This window comes from Acipenser ruthenus, chromosome 14 (genome assembly GCF_902713425.1).
Source record: "Acipenser ruthenus chromosome 14, fAciRut3.2 maternal haplotype, whole genome shotgun sequence".
Taxonomy (NCBI): Eukaryota; Metazoa; Chordata; class Actinopteri; order Acipenseriformes; family Acipenseridae; genus Acipenser; species Acipenser ruthenus.
Window position 1 is genome coordinate 7272168 of NC_081202.1, and position 19586 is coordinate 7291753.

The 19586-nt window shown below is 37.7% G+C and overlaps 1 protein-coding gene across 1 annotated transcript in view; it reads left to right on the top strand.

The window, feature by feature from the left end:
* Nucleotides 1-13125, top strand: part of LOC117419493 (EF-hand calcium-binding domain-containing protein 4B-like) — a 51691-nt gene extending 38566 nt beyond the window's left edge. The window contains exons 12-18 of the mRNA XM_034032274.3: nt 654-1035; nt 1870-2002; nt 6138-6219; nt 6914-7028; nt 7318-7419; nt 10831-10907; nt 11687-13125. Coding sequence (XP_033888165.3) covers nt 654-1035; nt 1870-2002; nt 6138-6219; nt 6914-7028; nt 7318-7419; nt 10831-10907; nt 11687-11780 — 985 coding nt within the window. The 3' untranslated portion in view covers nt 11781-13125. The remainder of the gene's footprint in view (nt 1-653; nt 1036-1869; nt 2003-6137; nt 6220-6913; nt 7029-7317; nt 7420-10830; nt 10908-11686) is intronic.
* Nucleotides 13126-19586: the final 6461 nt, after the last annotated feature.

The following is a 19586-nucleotide window of genomic DNA, read 5'->3' on the forward strand; positions in this document are numbered from 1 at the left end:
TAAAACAGTACAGGCAAGGAAGCCATTACTGCAGTGCCAGAATTGTGTGGGAGTTTAAACCCAGTGTGTTCAGCAGTTGCATTAAAAGGAGAGGGTGCGGCATGTATTTCCCCTGCTTAATGACTGTTTGTGGATGTTGGTTCTTTGAAAGCTATTATCTAACTGTGATTGTTTGTTTGTTTGCTTTTCAATCCACATATTTGTTCCCTGTAGAAACCTAAACAAAAAAAGCAAAAACATCAAAGTGTAGTGCCTCAATAAGCAGCCAGGACAGCACTGATTTAACTAAATTAATATTCCTACTCAAAAGAGTGTTCTATATTTGGCAGGTGTTTCTATTTTTTGTGCCAATGTATCTACAGTACTGCCAAGGTATCACCCACGGCACTTAACAGAAGTAAAACAAAAGGTTCAGTTATACAGCTTGCTTAGCAGGGAAAGCAAATCTACAGTATGCAATAGAAATACACACCGAAGATGTATTTCAAATACACAAAATAATTTTTAAAAAATCCAAAGTCCCTTTATTTCTAAATATGTCTAAAAATGGCATAAAAATAAAAAGACATGGCACCTGAAATATTAGAAATTGGTCAGCAACAACAAATTGAATCAAATAAAGAATCCTGTGTAATAATTATTAACCCCTGCAGTGACGATGAAGATGTCTTATCAAAGAGGAGAAACTCGGATGGTATGAATGGACACTGCCAGGCGAACAAAGAGAACGACTGCGAGAGTAAAATGATGAAGAAGCGGCATCTCAAAAGGATCATCTCCATTGAGGAAGACCACCTCCCACAGTTCCTGGATGTGGAGTATGGGATCGAGCTGAATGAGTGGACTGAGGAGGCTGAGGAGCAGGAGGAAGAAGAGGTGGGACAGAGACGGCAGGCAGAAACTCTGGATTCTGCTCATGTTGTTGCAGCTTTAGGGACATTGCAGAGCCCTGCTGAGCAGAGGGACCAGGTCTCCAGCAGTGGGGCACCATCCTCTCCAAGAGGGCAGCCAGTAGGCAAGGAGACAGTGGCACACGTGAGTACCATTGTAACAGAACAGCGTGCCACTTTACAGCACACGAGATTGGCGCACCTTTGTTTCAGCACGGAACTGGATGTATCCTGAAGTGACACTTTGTAAGGCGTCTGACCCCGCACTGTCATTTTATTATGTAATTAAGCTGACATTTTGTAAACTGGTTTTGTATGTTTTATAATACGTTTTGTGCTAGGGGTCAACCCCTAGAGTTGCCTTACTGCTTTAAGGACATGTATATGTTTTTTCATTATTGCTTTTAGGGCTTCTGTTTTTTTTTGGTTTAATGTATTTATTTATTTATTTATTTTTAGAATTATTCAGGCTTTTTGGTCTAACATCTGTGTTTTTTATACCGTCTGAAAAAGGAGTAGAGCATCTCTTTCTGGTATATGGAGTAAAGTGTTGAGGCATCTTGAGAACTGATTAAATCAAGTAACAGCACAGATGGGAAAGTAGTTGCATAACTCACTGGAAAGCCGACAAATAAATAAATTCACCATGCGTGCTGTACCTGTATTAACACAAAATAAGCAAGTCTTCTGGTGTGCTTTTGGTGTTAAAAAGATACCTTTACATTCACCAGTTTCTTTTGTTTGTTTGTTTTGGGGTGTTTTATCAATGTTTATTGGTTAAAACCTAAAATCAGAAATACTAGTTTTAAGTTACATTAGAGATGAAAATATGCCCCAATATTACTTATTATTATTATTATTATTATTATTATTATTATTATTATTCTGTGATGTTTGTGATATTTCAGTACTTAGTAATTGAACTAATCAAGTTTCGTTAACTACAGTTAAAGAAGTACCTTGGGATTTTTCCTTGTAGGAAGAAGGACACATTACCACCCCGGATCGCTTATTCAAAGTAGTTCTTGTGGGAAACTCCAGTGTGGGTAAGACATCTCTTCTGAGACGCTTCTGTGATGACTGTTTCTACCCCGGCACATCAGCCACAGTAGGTACGTAGCTCACCAGGCATCATCTAAAAAACCTTTTTCCAAGAGTTCAATCTGCGCTGACAGTGCAGCCCTGGTGATATTAAACAGCATTAATGTGTGTGTGTGTGTATGTAAATGTGTTCGTGTGTGTGTGTGTATATATATATATATATATATATATATATATATATATATATATATATATATATACAGTATTATAAATATGGACTGTAGTTGAGTCTTACAGTAGAAAACTACTGCACCAAGGGACAAACAGTGACAGTAATATTGGTGGACTTCATTGCTCACTGGATGCCACTTTTTCAACCCAAGAGACACAGTTTTCCACTAGAAGGTAAAAACTGCAGTCAGTATCTGTTTTATTGAACCTGTGATGTCAGAGGACAGTAGTGTTTTGACAGTTAACTGCTGAGTGATGTCAGAGGGCAAAAGTTATTGTCTGGTGTGTGGTTATTTTGGTCATGTGACAGTGATACTGCATTAGCAAAAAGGGTTGCATGTTTTAGTCTAAGTGTTCCACCATCATTCTTGCCCTCTGTCTCTTGCTTGTTCAGCCCTCGGAGCAATAGTTCTCCACTATGAGACTCCAGTAAATATTTACATAATATTTAGCAAAGGTGCACAATTTAGCAATATTAGTCGATTAGTCGAGTCAGAAAACAGTGATGTTTTAATCGCCATTTTAGTATTTGGAGTCTCTTTCTTTTGTAGTATGTTTTGTAATTAATGAATCGGTGTTCAGCCATTTCCTCTTGTGAAGAGTGTAGGGGAGAAAGGCGTTCCTTTGAATAGGGGCAGGACTGACAATGATGTGAACCAATCACATGGCAGACCGAGACTATTGACCGGTGGTGTAAGGAGGTTAGGGAAAAAGTGATATTTTTTATTTTCCCGTGAGGAAATTTCATATATGTGGCTGCTATACTGTCTCGCGGTGCAACAGCATACACTACTGGTTTAGGGCGTGTTGTTTGAGTGAGTTGTTTGCATTGCATCTATGCGGCTATCCAATCATGTTAACCTGCAGTCATACGATGCGGTATGCGTCATGTGTTTTTCTTGATGCGTGCGCCTGTGCGTCCGGTTTTACTGGCGAAGTGTCATGATGGCTGGTGTTGTTGACGAGCCTGTTACTAAAAAACAAAAAAGACAGTGCATGCAACAAAAAAAAGGGAAGCATGCAACATCTCCCAACAGCTGCTGCTGACATTCTCTGTCTAGTGAGGACTTGCCCATACATTGAGACTGCACGTCAGCATCCACTGAATTGGTTTCAAGTGTAAGGCAAAGCTTTGCCAAGTTATACAGATGTGGAAATCGATTAGAAACAGTCCCAAAACTCGGTTACCCAAAGGTATCTGGCATTCTTAAATAAAGTCCATATATGCAGCACGTTCGTTGTCATGTTCTTTGTCCCATCCAGGAATTTATTTTATCAGTACCGAGTCAAAACAAAGAAAACATGTCTATTCGGGTCTAAAATTCTAACTGCGTTTAAAAAGTAAACAGCAGGTTGTTTGAACCAAGGTAGCTGTGCTTGATTGTACCTGTAGTGCTGATTTAACTTGGGTACAACCAACACAGGAATACTTTTGTAGTTTCTTTGGGAAATATCTTGACACGATCATCAGCCGAAATATACTTTGCTTGTTTTGCTTTGTCGTCCATTTTTGTATTTTACGTCTAATGCTGAAAACTAGATTTTAGCAACCTAAATCAAAACAATGCAGCACTGACTTTGTCCCACCTGCTACGTACAGTACAGCAGGTCACAGAAAAGCCAGTACAGACTCACTGATAAGTTGATTAAAACATTGTTGTCATATATATATATATATATATATATATATATATATATATATATATATATATATTTCTCTAAGTTTTTTGTTTTTGCCTAAGTGCAATGCACACAGGAAGGCGAAGGAATAAAAAAAGCCTATCTACAGAAGAAAGGTACGTAGTTCGCGTCACTTGCGTTGTGCAGTAGTTCACAAGGTTTCTTTCCTCCCCTCACCAACTGAAAGTGTCCCGATTTTTCACTCTTGCTATCTGGTCACCCTATATAGATTATAAGCATTATAGCCCCCTGTCGGTAACAAAAGTCGTCCCTTGGGTCGATACCATGAGGTCCCTTAGTGGCTTTAGTAGCGCTTTTCAGAAATTTGAAATGTGACGAGTTATGTCAGCATTTCCTCTTCATTATAGTAGCAGCAGAGGGGAGTCTAATTTTATAAATGTATATGTGCATTATGCTGTGTGATACAGTAGGGTCATTAGCTGTATTTTGTCAATTAATCATTTCCTTATGTTTTGTCTGAAAGGAAAAATCACTACTACTTATCACTACTACTACTCACTTAAATGTCAAAGTTGTTTATTTCGAGTTTGCTAACATTATTGAGTGCAGTTCCCTTTTTTTCATTCTAATGACGATTTTGGAGTGAATAGCTCTGAGAATCTAGCCTTTATGTTATTGTCCAGGTGTGTCTTCCTGTTGGGAATTTGTGAGATGTGATAAGTGTCAAAATTGTTTATCTATGGTTTGGAAACCTTATAGGATTGTGTTTTTCCTTTCTGAGAATGAATAGCAGTGATAGCGATTTGGACAGAGAAGGTTTGAAAATGTGTCCTTTTGTGTGTTAAACATTGCTTAGCCTTTATACTGATGAGTAATGCAAGAATGTAAAATCCATGTTGGTGCTAGTCAGTGTGGGCAAGCTAAGTGCCATGCACAATGCCAGAGCTGTAATTGATGCCTTACATCTCCAGCAAAGAAGAAATCCAGTCTTTTGTGTCTTCTTACAGTCGATAACCATTACCTTAGACACACAATGGGGTCGGACAGCAATACTCAAGTAAAGGTGCTAATGTACGGCTTTGATTCCCAAAAATATGAAAACATTTATTGTGGTTCACCGTGAGAACAGAATTCCATAGAACTGTATTTAAGACTATTCGTTATTCAATTGTTTGTGCAGGAACAGTCCCAGACCTTTTAGAATACCACAATATAATGAAGCTGATATTAATTGGTGTGTTGGTTTTATTTATTTGAAATTAGTATGCATCGTAATTTATGTTTCTTACTTATTAACTTTAGTTCCTGGTTCCCATGCCCTGACAAGTCACTCTTTGGCTTCGCACTCTAGTCATGTGCATCCTGTGTTATAATGCAGTACGGCAATGTTATTGTATGGTGGGGCAGGATGCATGATCCTGTTGACAGAATTCCAGAGCCGCTTGTCACATGTGTCTTCCAGACCAGATATTGAATACGTTTAAAGATGCAGTAGCTGTGGTTTTCAATGATTTTCGCTATCCTTTTTTTAGATTAAGAGGTAAATCTTAAGTCAAGTAGACAAGCGTTTTGACTGATACGGTACTTCAGTATAACTTTTCAGTAGGAATTATTAAGTATGTTTTAGTAGATGTAGTACCATTTACACTGCTGCCTAATCTTTGTTTTTCTTTTTTTATGTTTTCTTAACTTTGAAAACAGAACCTTCATTCCATGTTGCTCTGCTTGCATTGGAATCCAAATGTTCTGCTTTTAGCCAAAAATACATTGTTAAAGACCTCTTTCTCTAAGCATGTGTCTATTTTATACAGTATTGTATGCAGTATCTTGTTGTTTTAAAGTTCTGGATGGACAGAGTGGAATGGGCATTAGAAGTGTTTGTAGCTCCCTCATGTGGGCACCAATATATTGCATTGCCCTTGTTCACTGTAAGTGCTATGTGTATTAGTTATACAGCGTACTTGCACAAGCAAAACCTTAGGACTTTTTAAAACGTATTAATTAAACGCAGTCATGTGGCCTCTATAGAGCTCACGCCTTCTCTCTATGTACAGCTGGTACACCAGAGTGTAACCATTAACTTATCCCCCTGACACACTCGGTGGATGTAACAAATACACACATTTGCTACAGGCGATAACTATCAAACTGTGATATTATATAATACCAAGTTGTAACTGTGGGTTTCTGGGAGTAGTTTCTCAAAGCTAACAAAAAGAGGCTTTAAAGCATCACTGTGTGCTTGGTAAAGACTGGAGTTGTTAAATGAGTGAAGTGCGATTGATGGATCAGATCTGTGGTTCACTGGCTTCAGCTGCTGTATCATTTCCACAGGGATTGACTACAGTGTGAAAACAGTGACAGTGGACAACAGCCAGGTGGCGCTCCAGATGTGGGATACAGCAGGGCAAGAGAGGTACGTGCTCAACGGAATTGTCCTCAGATTTGAATACCTTTTTAAATGTAAGATATTCTTGAAGCTTCAGGTTTCATTTTGATTTTTTTCAACTGTCCCCTAACTTCTTCTGATGTTTGAAATCGTAATAAGTGGTTCTTATTTCAAAGATGTCTTTTACAGGAGTCCAGGAGTTTCTGTTCAATTCACTCTGCCTGCCATAGATACATGTGACTGGATCAGCCATAGTGTCGGCCAATCTGCCACTTTGACTAATTTTTCCTTTTGTTTTTCTAGCACTACACTACACTGCTCCTCGATGACGACGGGGTTATTAATAAAAAGGCATATTTAGCCTGCGTTTCATATGTCTAGGGCAGACAGCTAGAACTAAAGAGCTTCTCCTGAACTCTTAATCATAGTCATTAATACTATACATATCAAATAACAGAACATCACAATTCTGGGTAATTGCAATAAGAACCCATTGGGACGAAAATGTAATCTGAAGCTACTTACTCTTAATTACTATAAAGAAACTTATAGAAATAAAATGAAACCTACATTTCAAGTAGACATTAACAAAGACCTCTCTTCAAATCATTTGGCTAGTTTGATTTCAGTAGGTTTCATTTTAGAATATTGTTCAATAATACTTTAATGGCATGTGCTGCTGTCATTGTAGCCCATGCTAACCTGAATTCCTTGTTTGCAGGTATCGCAGCATAACAAAACAGTTTTTCCGGAAGGCAGATGGGGTCATTGTAATGTACGACATCACATCCGAGCTCACCTTCACATCAGTACGACAGTGGCTCACGAGCGTCCAGGTAAGATTCAATACCAATTTTTTTAAAAAAAGGGACCCTTATATTATACTTTGCCTTTACAAAATGTAACCATAAAAAAGGATAATAACAAAAAAATGAATAATAACAAACTCTAGTAATAGCAAAAGTAGAGCAGTCACTGTCCGTATATCTTACATTTGTAAAGCAGATTGTTCAAAGTACCGTGCTTTAATTATGTCTCTATTGTCTTGCTTGTCAATGCTGTACAGCACTGTAAGAGCAACACTAATGGGCTGCATTACTGTTTAACCCCTTGTTATTTTTACAGGAGGGAGCAGGAGATGATATTCCCATCATGCTGGTAGGAAACAAAACAGACAAGGAGAGTGAGCGAGAAGTTCAGTTTAAATCAGGGCAGCGGTTAGCTAAGGTGTGTGTTTATGGTTTTATTATTGGTATTAATATGGTATTATTTGGTTTTATTATTGCATTCTTGGAAATACCTTGAACGAAGGTTTCTGACGCTCTGTCATTGTAAGAGAATCCCCCGAGATTCTGTTCTTATGTGTAATCTCTGGAAAATGCTCTAAAATATCCAGCTGAGGGTTATCCAAGTGGGATACAGGGTGATCAACACAACTCCTCAGTAACATAAATACTGTTTAAGGAGGTGGGTTAACTTGACACATAAAACTCCAGCTCTCTGCCTTCCGTTTAGGGTAGAAAAGGAAACGAAACAGACTCTTTGGTTAGTGCCTACATGACAGATGCAGAATCTATGTTTCAGTGTTTATGGTTATGGATGTACTACCATTTAAGCCACATCCTTGACCTTTAATATCTCAAGATGATATGCATTCACACTCATTTCATGATTAATAGATGTAGTACATATTTGTTCATGTTTATTTGCAGTATTTAATATTTTACCCACAAAACAGTTCAGTTCAGATAGTTGAGGAAACAACCAATAATGAGATAGCAAGTAATGATCAAAAACAGTATGTTTATTTTGCCTCCCAAATATATTTCTGATAATTTAATAATGTAGTTCATTAGTATTGTGGGTGAAAGTACCACTCACTGCTAGGCTACTGGTTATAGGTTTGATAATCACGCTTAATGGTTTTTATTCCTTCTCACCATAAAAAAAGAAAAGCATCCGTTCCTAATGTTCAGACCCTCTTGAATCGTTGAAAAGGTCATGAGTTGTTTTGTTTTTCAACTTGTCCATCTATTCCCATGGTTACCAGTTTGAGATCACTTAAAAGGAAACTCACCACCTACGACTAATCTGTGTCTGCTTCCTTCTCGAATCTTCAAAAATGCAGATATCCATAAATATAAAAAAAGAAACTGTAAATGGCACTAATAGGAGGGTGTGTGTCTGGTTCTTGGAAGCTATTTAGGAAACCAAGCTTCTGCAAGAAAGACAGTCATGACAGGCAATTAGCTTCAATGAATATACAAATACTTCTTGAATATAAACAAGTCGTGTCTCTTCATTCTATTTTTTGTATTAAGATGAGGCTTTAGTAAAGTATGCTAATTCACAATCAGACTCAATGAGTTTTATTCAGTTGCTCTAAATGACGGTAGAAACCACAGTTGAAATCATTCAAAGAAGGGGACTTTGTGAAAACCTCCATCTATAACAGGGTGTCTCTTTTGTGTATACTTGTCTTTTGAAGGTATAATCTGAAGTTTGGTTCTATTTTACTATTTAAACAGGGGCGGTATTTGAATCTGTTGCTGTTTGGAATAGTTGAATAGACCCATTGTGTTTAGTAGTGCTGGTGTACTTTGGGCATATTTATGCAGAACCTTGATCAGGTGGCTTAACTAGCAGATAGCCTGGATATTTAGACCACATTTTGGACAATGGACTGAGCAGTCCAGGTGCTTATTCTAACCAGTTATTATTATTATTATTATTATTATTATTATTATTATTATTATTATTATTATTATTATTATTATTATTGTATCTGTTGATAAACTTAGTTACCAGAGCAATTACATTGTTAAATATTGTCTGCCTCATGTGCCCTGGAAAATAATACACGTCGAAAGGAAATATTTAGTTCCTGGTTTAAACAATAAACTGGACTGCTGTGGGTACATTGAGGACCTAGTCTGAAAACCTCAGCTGTATTGCATCATATCAAAATTCAGAATTGTTCATAGCATACGGTTTAAACTAATAAGTGCTTATATTCTGAATGCTAAACCAGCTGTCTGTATCCATCCTTTTAAAGGAATAGCATTCGATCATTAATATTGAAAGTCATGTTTCAGTATTCGCGTCATTTTACATTATATCCACTGTTTCCATTTAATACAGTGGTAACTGTCTGGCACCACCTAGTGGACATTTATGACACTGTTTTTACACAGGTGATTTTTTTTCTTCACAAATGTGAAATTAAATCAGAAAATGTGAAGGCTTCCAGATGCTTTGTGTAACGACCTCTCCATGAGCAAAAAAGTGCAGTCCTATATTTATCAAAGCAAGGTTTTCATTCTGTGGAATTGGAAACAAGTACATGTATACCCATAATATGATATTCACAAATATTGATCATCAATCATGGCTGAACCATAAAAGCAATGTAATTCATGCCATGCTGCGTCTATGCATCACTGCCAGAGCATGACATACACGGTCTGATTTAATATTTGATATATACTGACTCGTTATCTCTGATCTTATACTGCATTATTCCTGTTCTATTGAAGTCTCTCCTGTCCCCTCACACAGTAAGGCTCATATCAAATTGCAATGGTTAGGAAACGATACTTAAACAACAGTATACTGTATAGATTACAAAATAATAATTGTAGCATTACTTGAGAAGTACTTGGTAATCACTGTCAGTTATATGGTATTCATTGAATAGTGATTATAAATAACATGGATGACTGCGTTCACAACGTGGTGTAATTGCATGGTCACTGCTGCTGCATGCTACTGTATGAGTATAAGACCAGGATTTATTATTATTATTTATTATTATTATTATTATTATTTATTTCTTAGCAGACGCCCTTATCCAGGGCGACTTACAATTGTTACAAGATATCACATTTTACATTGTTTCACATTATACAGATTCACATTATTTTATATACATTATACAGATATCACATTATTTTACATACAATTACCCATTTATACAGCTGGGTTTTTACTGGAGCAATCTAGGTAAAGTACCTTGCTCAAGGGTACAACAGCAGTGTCTCCCACCTGGGATTGAACCCACGACCCTCCGGTCAGGAGTCCAGAGCCCTAACCACTACTCCACACTGCACATAATGCAGTATAACCACTACTCCACATAATGCAGTATAAGATCAGAGATAACGAGTCAGTATATATCAAATATTAAATCAGACCGTGTATGTCATGCTCTGGCAGTGATGCATAGACGCAGCATGGCATGAATTACATTGCTTTTATGGTTCAGCCATGATTGATGATCAATATTTGTGAATATCATATTATGGGTATACATGTACTTGTTTCCAATTCCACAGAATGAAAACCTTGCTTTGATAAATATAGGACTGCACTTTTTTGCTCATGGAGAGGTCGTTACACAAAGCATCTGGAAGCCTTCACATTTTCTGATTTAATTTCACATTTGTGAAGAAAAAAAATCACCTGTGTAAAAACAGTGTCATAAATGTCCACTAGGTGGTGCCAGACAGTTACCACTGTATTAAATGGAAACAGTGGATATAATGTAAGATTTACATTTGTATATTCAATTGTATTGTTGAATTGTCATACAACCCTTAAAAGATTTTTTTTTTTGTTGTTTTTTCGTTTTTCCTGTAGGACTTGGATTTGCTTTTCTACGAGTGTAGTGCATTTTCAGGTCAGAGTGTAAAAGAGTCCATGCTTCACTTGGCACGGTGAGTAAGTCCTGTTTTTTTAGTGGTGCAAAGTCCCGTTTTATTATAATGGAGCTGTGAGGTGTAGCTTGATAAGAGAGACCAAACACCCTGCATCTCTATGTTGCTGAGCTATACCCTGTGTGCTGGAATTTAAATAAGAACCAACAGTGTTTTGAAGAAGACAAAAGGTTATGGTTCCATTTCTTCTGGAGTGGGGAAAAAATATATTTATGGGTTTTTTTTGTACTTTAAAATCAGTCCTTTCATGTCACTAAAAACTTAAGGATTATTATAACTATAGAACATTTTAAAAAATCTAAGCAGGTCACAGGGAGAGCAATATTGTTGTGAGCATTCTGCCTCTGTGTACTGTGTCTTTTGTTGATCTTATAAAAAGAAGGTCTAATGGCCATATTAAGAAGGCATTTACCCTTGCAGTAAATTTTTTGTAAATTGCTAATGCTACAGGACTAGTGATAAACAACCAGGTGCTTTTAGGAGTCCGTTAATAACCATCCTCTGTTGTTCAGTTGAAGATTAATTTTAACTGGTGTTAACTTTTAAGCATGGTGGTAAATGACTTTGTGAATATGTGCCTGAGCACCTGTACATGTGTAAAACAGACTGCCACTAATAAAAGTGTGATTGCTCAGATATGTTTGAAAAGATAAGTTCACTTTCTTGAAAAGTTCCCTTTCTCAAAATCGCCATTTGAAACTGCTCCTAATTGACTCTGTGCCTGTACTCTTATAAGCATGTTCATTCTGATGGCAAAATATTCATTTTTGCTTTACCAGAATTTTGAAGGAGCGAGAGGATAAAGAAAAGGAGAAGACGATCCAGCTGGTAGATGATAGTTCAAAAAAGAAATCGTGCTGTGCGCGACAGTAGAGAGTCACACTATTTAGAACAGACTTTTCTTTCCAAAGCAACTTTCTGAACTGTGCCAAGGGTCTCTGAATCCTTGTTGGATGTTTCACTCCCTTCAGTCATGTTGAGCAATCAATGGAAACTACAGTACATACTGTGCTTCGTGGCACACAGTCACGAAACTGTCACAGCTCACAGAAAAACGTTTTGCTCTTGTTTAGGGACTATTGTGAAGTGACTTAGCTAGATGGTCAGCACATGGAGTGAGATGAAGAAAGGGCAATAGGATTCCTTCAGGATGGTTATAAAGTCAATGGGCCCTATTTTTTGGAAAATGCAAAGGCAAATTGTAACAAGTGTAACAGTATAAAACTAGCAACAATCAACGCATTGAAATGTACTTAATCACATTCCTGTTAATGCCAGCTTCTGCTTACTATCACCACATTGACATGATATAATATAATATAATATAATATAATATAATATAATATAATATAATATGAGTCAATGAGGACAAGCTCCAGATAATATCAATGTGGTTATTATCAACTTCTGGTTAATATCACACACATTTAAGAAACATACAGACTGATTTCCTTCCCACTTAATATCACTTTGGGGAAAGAAAACACAGGTTTACATGTAAGTAAGTTGCAATACAGTATTGAAATGTTCCTGGTATAAAGTATGGTAGCACAATGTGTATGTTTACAGCTTTCCTTTGTGTTTTATTATTAGAGAGTGTTACACAATATAACTGTACAGTATGTTGAAATTAATTGTATTGCTGAACACTGCTGTAATCAATGCAATACGTACCTCTATATTTTAGTTCCACATCCATACAGGAATGTTTGTTGTCAGCACTTATTTTGCCAAGAATTTTCTTTTGCCTTTGCTTCAAAACAGGGCTCAGTATATTACTTTAATTTGCTGCTATGTAAAAAAAAACATACCTAACCAATTTGTAAGGATCTGCCTAGTGATGCTGTGAGTCCATTTGAAAATTGTGCATTATGGGTGTTTTTCTGATTTAGATGCTTTCACGGAGACAAACTGTGCCCATTAAGCAGCAACACACTATTATGTAGTGTCTGATGTCATAACCTGGCATGTTTAATTGCTCTACGGTGACGGTGTCAAACCAGGTGCATGAATGTATCTAAAAATGTTTTATTTATAAATGTTTTGAAGTGTATTACATGATAATGAAGTAGTTAATGATACCTTTAAAAATATATTTAAAAATAATATATATTTTACTACTGCCTTATTGAAGAAGCTGTGTGAAGTGTTATACATATAGAGTTTATATTTTACGTTTCAAATTGTGTTTTGTTTATTTTATATGTATATATATATATATATATATATATATATATATATATATATATATATATATATAATCAACAATAGCTTCTGTCCTTCATTAAGCTGACTGCTTTTTGCTTATTTTAATGTTTTTCTGTGTATCTCTTCAAATTTAGTGATAAATTGCACAACATATATTTCACCTCCTTACTTATTATTTTTATATAAAAAAAGCAGATTCACAACATTATTCAACAGAACTGTGATGCAGGAATATGCCATTGGTTTGTACTGTATTGTCCTATTTAAAGGGTCTCTTTGCTCTTCATTGAAGTTCAACATGACATTTCACATCCATGTTTCAGGTAATATGGAAACTACATCAAATTTCTGTAACATCCGATAAACAGACATGCAGTGCCAACAGTGTGTTAATAATGGAAATTGAATTCTGTACTGCTAACATGTTTTTAACACGTTGTTTCCAAACAGTATTCACACTAATATTATTACTTGACATATGGTTTTAAACAGGAATAATGAATATCCAACTTAGGAAATCCATGTCAAGAGAACCTTCAAGATTATTTTTTTAAATGTTTTATGTAGTTGTTCATTGAAAAGTGAATCTGTTTTTGAAGTGAAATGAATAGAATCTACTGCAATACGTAGTGTACGCTGTATGAAAAGACCTCTGAGTCTCCTTACAGTTATGAATAGATGAAGAGTTTTTTTGCAGGCTGTGTGTTTTTAATGAAAGGAGATCACAGTGGGAAAAAATGTAGACAGACAGCAAACAATATTGTTTTCTGTTGGCATTAAGCAGTAAATTATTGTGGTAAACATAATAGAGAAGCAACAGGAAACTTTACCAGCAAAGCAGTCGGATTGGAATATTCAGTGCCACAGCATTGGTGCCAACACACAGGACTGATTCACATCCTCATCAGAAAAACTGTACCGCTGGCACATGCAATTATTGCAAATAACCAGTTCACTACTTTACCTTCTTCAGTTGTATTGAATCTGTGAAGCTTTTCAGTCTTCAGAGTCTCAGATAACTTTATATGTAACAACAGCAAAACACTTCAGCACTTGATAGCTGATGGACAATACATCCTACATATGTTTTGAGACATGTTGTTAAATACAACAGCGACACTTGAAGGATTTGTATAAAGCAGTAAACCAGAAGTGTTTGTTTGTCTCTGTGTTTCGACTATGGAGCTTGAGTAATTTGTATCAATCAGACACTGCTATCAATTTCTGTTGCTCTCTGTTGCAGCACTCCGCAAGAAATGGGGAGCAATTGTATGCTGTATGCTGTACCACACTAATGGTGTAGTCATGTTACTGTACATTTGATATTTGAATTTGTAAATATTAAGCCCCCAGATTATATGCTTTATATTGTGATAAGTAGTAATAAATGGTTTAAATCAAGTGTGTATTGTGCTTGAATATTTTGTTTACAGAATTGTGTAACTGACAGTGTATCTTAACTGTGTTCAGGGTCAGGAGCATGCTGAAATGTCGGGTGGTGTCATACGGTAAATAACTTGGGTCTAATAGGTTAGGTGCTGAACTGGCTTTTAACCCCCCTGTATAAATTAGTCTGCACAAATAAACCTCTGCAGAATGCAACACAGTAGTTAGTCATGTGTGCAGTTTTGTAAAATGATGATGGCAGCTCATGGTCAAAGAGCTTCAGAGAAGCCCATTAGGGAACTGAAGGTTTTGAATGCTTTACACTACGAGACACGCATTGTTGTGTAGCTTGTTCTGACTACCTGACCCCTTTTTAAGCACATCTCAGCTGTCCTAGGAAACCAGAAACGATCGTATTTAAAGAGCAGTGTGAACTTACCAAAGAAAAGCAGATATTTGGTGATATCCAGGCTACATAATCCTCATTACCGCTGTCTTCAGACTCAACACATTCTTCAGACCCAGTATCCTCCCCAAAGTCATATGGCTATATGTATGACCATAACTATTTGTGAGCGCACACATTTGTGTTAGGCAAATAAACATGTAGTCTTCATTTCATCTCTAAATGAGGATATAACAGTAGGTCAAAATATACATAGCTGCATTAGAAAACTTTAACTTAGTAAATTAAATATACTTAAGTCTGTTTTGATGATATAAAGTCTGCTATTTTTCAAATGTTTCTGTTGTGTTCATTAACAGTGAAGGTTGATTGTACCCACACAATATCTGGGCTGAGCTAGTATGGAACTGGTAATAGGCAAGTGAATTACGGTTCATTAAATAGTTTAAATTGTTGATTGCTAAGGTAAACCAGGCTGCACTTAAAAATAGTAATTTAGATTTCCTTTGTGTGCTGGGCTGTGTTCAATTGGGAGGCTGATTAGAAACGGGTGTTAAGTATAGGGCTGCAGACCTACATGATAGTATAAATTGGCAATCAGTGTCTTAGATCGCTGGTGCTTAGAATGGCTAGTGTTCTAAGGGCCACACGACCAAGGGCAGTCTGAGCTGTGGCAGTCTAAGGGCTGCACGACCAAGGATAGTCTGAGCTGTGGCAGTCTAAGGGCCACATGGCCAAGGGCAGTCTGAGCTGTGGCAGTCTAAGGGCTGCACGACCAAGGATAGTCTGAGCTGTGGCAGTCTAAGGGCCGCACGACCAAGGGCAGTCTGAGCTGTGGCAGTCTAAGGGCCACATGACCAAGGGCAGTCTGAGCTGTGGCAGTCTAAGGGCCGCACGACCAAGGGCAGTCTGAGCTGTGGCAGTCTAAGGGCCACACAACCAAGGACAGTCTGAGCTGTGGCAGTCTAAGGGCCACACGACCAAGGACAGTCTGAGCTGTGGCAGTCTAAGGGCCACACAACCAAGGGCAGTCTGAGCAGTGGCAGCCAGAGCGAGGACAGGCGGAGCGTGGACCTTTTCCTAATCTAGCGTGGACCGTTTCCTAATCCCAATGGCTACCAGAGGTCTCATTCCCACCTTGACACCTAACGTCTGGATCCCCTGGACAAAGCGTGCTCACTCGTTCTCCACGCCCAGAATGAACACTGGTAAGTACCTGCTCCACATACCCCTACTAACTCTTTCTCCCCCTACGCTGCCTGCAACAAACTTGAAAATCTCCTTCTTCAATTGTCGCTCTCTGACTTACAAATCTCTGCTTCTCCATGAACTTATAACCGATACCAATCTTGATCTTCTCTGTCTAGCTGAAACCTGACACTCTGTAAACGACATGCACTCACTGCATCTAGCCACCCCTAAAGGCTATTCCCTCTTTGACAAACCTCGCCTCACTGGCCGAGGTGGGGGCACTGCTGTTATTGCAAATGTTGTGCTTGCTTCCTCAGTTCTTTCTTTGCCTGCCTTTTCTTCATTTGAGCATCTCGCCATCAAGCTACCCTCTCCCATGTCCCTCACCCTTGCTGTTATCTACCGTCCACCTAAGAGCAACTCTGCTTTTATTGCTGAGTTTTCAGAATTCCTATACCTCGTCTGCACTTCTACTGGCTCGGTTCCTGCTGCCCTCAAGCTTGCCAGAGTTACGCCGGTACTCAAAAATCCCTCCCTTGACCCGGCTAAGTTATCTAATTTCCATCCCATCTCCAATCTCCCTTTTATCTCAAAAACTCTCAAAAGGGCTGTAGCCAGTCAGCTGACGAAACATCTCACGGACAACAATCTGCTTGAATCTACAGTCTGGTTTCCGGCCGCATCACAATACTGAAACTGCTCTGCTCCAGATTGTGAATAATCTCCTGCTCAATGCTGATGCTGATGCTGGTGCTCCCTCTGTGCTTGTCCTCCTTGACCTAACAGCTGCTTTTGACACCATAGATCATCACATTCTTCTTTACCGCCTTCAGAAGTATGCTGGGATCTCTGGAACCTGTTTCTCCTGGATGTCCTCTTACCTATCCAGATGCATGCAGTCTGTCTTCTATGGAAGCAGTGGTGTTGCAAACCCAGTCCCTTGTGATGTCCCCCCAGGATCTGTTCTTGGGCCCCTTCCCTTCAATATCTACATGCTTCCCTTGGGTCACCTCATCTGCCAACACAGCCTCATGTTTCACTCCTATGCTGATGACACCCAGCTCTACTTAATACTCGACCCTGGAAGCCTCTCTGCCATGGTCCGGCTCTCAGCTTGCATTCAAATCCGAACTCCTTCTGGTAGGATCTAAAACTTAAGAATCTAAATATAGCTGCCCTGAACCTTGGAAACTGTGTCTCCCAGCTTTGGTGCGTCATGCTCCCACCGTCACTTGCTTTAAATCAACTCTCAAGACCCACCTGTTCTCTCTTGCTTTCCATGCTCTTTAAGCCTGATATCTGCTATTTGCTGCTGCTACTATTTCATGTAGTATGTTTTTCAACCTTTTCTGTATGTGTATGAAGTTACTACAGTTTAACCACAGTAACGTACAGTTTGGTTGGATTATTACAATTAAAACCAGATCTGACAGGATATGGATCAAGTATAATGCACAATTGTAACTATTACCCTTCCACACTGAGCTCCTGTGCCTTTCATATACAGTATTATAAAGTATTGGAATTAATTCGACCTGCTGGATGCAAAGACACACTATCTTAACACATTGATCTATGCTATAACAGTAAACAGAATGCAGGTTAGATAAATCATCATTGCCACAATGGACCAGTAAGTCAAGTTCCACCATAGCCACACTAATGCTTATTAAAATCATATCTTTAAAGGAGTGATAATCAGCATTTTAAAATCATTTTCTTTATGAGTAAAATGTTCTTTCTGTTCTTAGCTTGTTTATTCACGCATTTTCATTCACTGCATTGTTATACTTTAGAATTCAAATTTCCTGCTGATTCCTGGTACCTATGCCCTATGCTGTAGGTCAGTTTTACTCCAATGGTCTAGCAGCAATCAGACCATGTGACCAACCAGGAAGAATCAGTGTATTTTATGCTGACCTCTGGAAAACCTGCATATCCCCAATTCAAGTAAAAAAGACAAAAAGCTGAATGATTTTCATTAGCATGAAAGAGGGAGTAGTAAGTAGTAGTAAAATGTTTCAAATACTTTTACAAAATATCACTCCTTTGAAGATACTTCCCAATACTTCTGCACATACTGTATGCAGCCTTGAAGTCTCTGATTCAAGTTATCTTTAAAATTACAGTAAGTTCTCTCAAAGTGTTGCAAGATTTTAAAATCTTACCCTTTGTTAGCTTCAGTTTCATTTCCGCAGGCTTTTCGTTTCTAAAGTTTGGTTCACATTTAAGCACTTACTGGGAGATGGTTGTGGAACGCAACTAGCTGCAGTTGAAAAAAATGTAAGTGAATATTTATGTATGCATGCTTAAAAAAACCTCTGTTTTGTCCCACCAGCACAGCCTCTCCAGCTCAGTAAAGCAATACTGAGTTGTGGTAAATACCACACTTTCTGCCTCTGATATCACTTTTCATTAACAGGCTCCGACATGAGTCTGACCCGGGCTGAGCAAGACAAAATACATGAAGGCTGTTCGTAAGTAAATCATTTTGTTTGAACTAAAATTCATATTACAGTAAAGTTGTTGACGCTAATTGTCGCATTGTAAAATCATTCTAAGATCTTAACACCTTTTTTTTTTGCAATGTGCGTTTAAATCATAATTCAGTTCTTATGATGCGTGGCATCCGAAATCTTAGCAGAGCCCCTTCCTTAATTCCATAAAATGACACCCACTGGGCTGGCGCGGCACTTAGACGTTTGTTATAAACCCAAGTCAGTGTAATGTCTGTGATGGGACTGTGTGCAGGAAAGAAAGAATATGGGACTCTTAACATGGCAAGAGTTGCTGGTCTACAGTGTTGAACCTTTTATATATTTTAGATATTGCCATAAATGTCCAACTATGTAATAACTAATGGAGCAGTGAGAGGGTCTGAAGCTAATAAAAGGTAAACTGATTTTAAAACCTTGGAGAGTACACCTAATCGTGTTTTCTTTGTTCCAGACAGCTAAATACTTATTATACCCAACAGTTAACCATACATCATTGTTGATAGTTCAGACATAATTTAATCTCAATAAACTGCTGAATTCTGAAAAAAAAGAAAAGTAATTACTGAACTGATGCACAGGAGAATACTGATTGGGACATTGTTTTCATAGTTGCCCTGCACATGGTTTTCCGTGCTTGTAATACTATCAGTTCACCTAAATAGTGTTAATCTTGTCTCTCTGGGTTCCTAACACTATTTCAAATACCCTAACATCTAATAAAACCATAATATTATTAGAAACCATGCAAATTAATAACGAATCATATTTTACTGAAGTTATAAAGACTAATCCAACCTTACAAGAAAAAGTTACTAAATAATAATGAATCACTGTTATATTCTTAGAAAATAACCTATACTTTCTTATTAGAGTAATGAGGTCTAAAAACATGGGGCCCAATGCTTTCAGTAATAACATCAACACTACATTTTGTTCTTGCTGCACATGTAAACTGCATCTTGCTCATTTATTGTTCACGTTATGACCTTG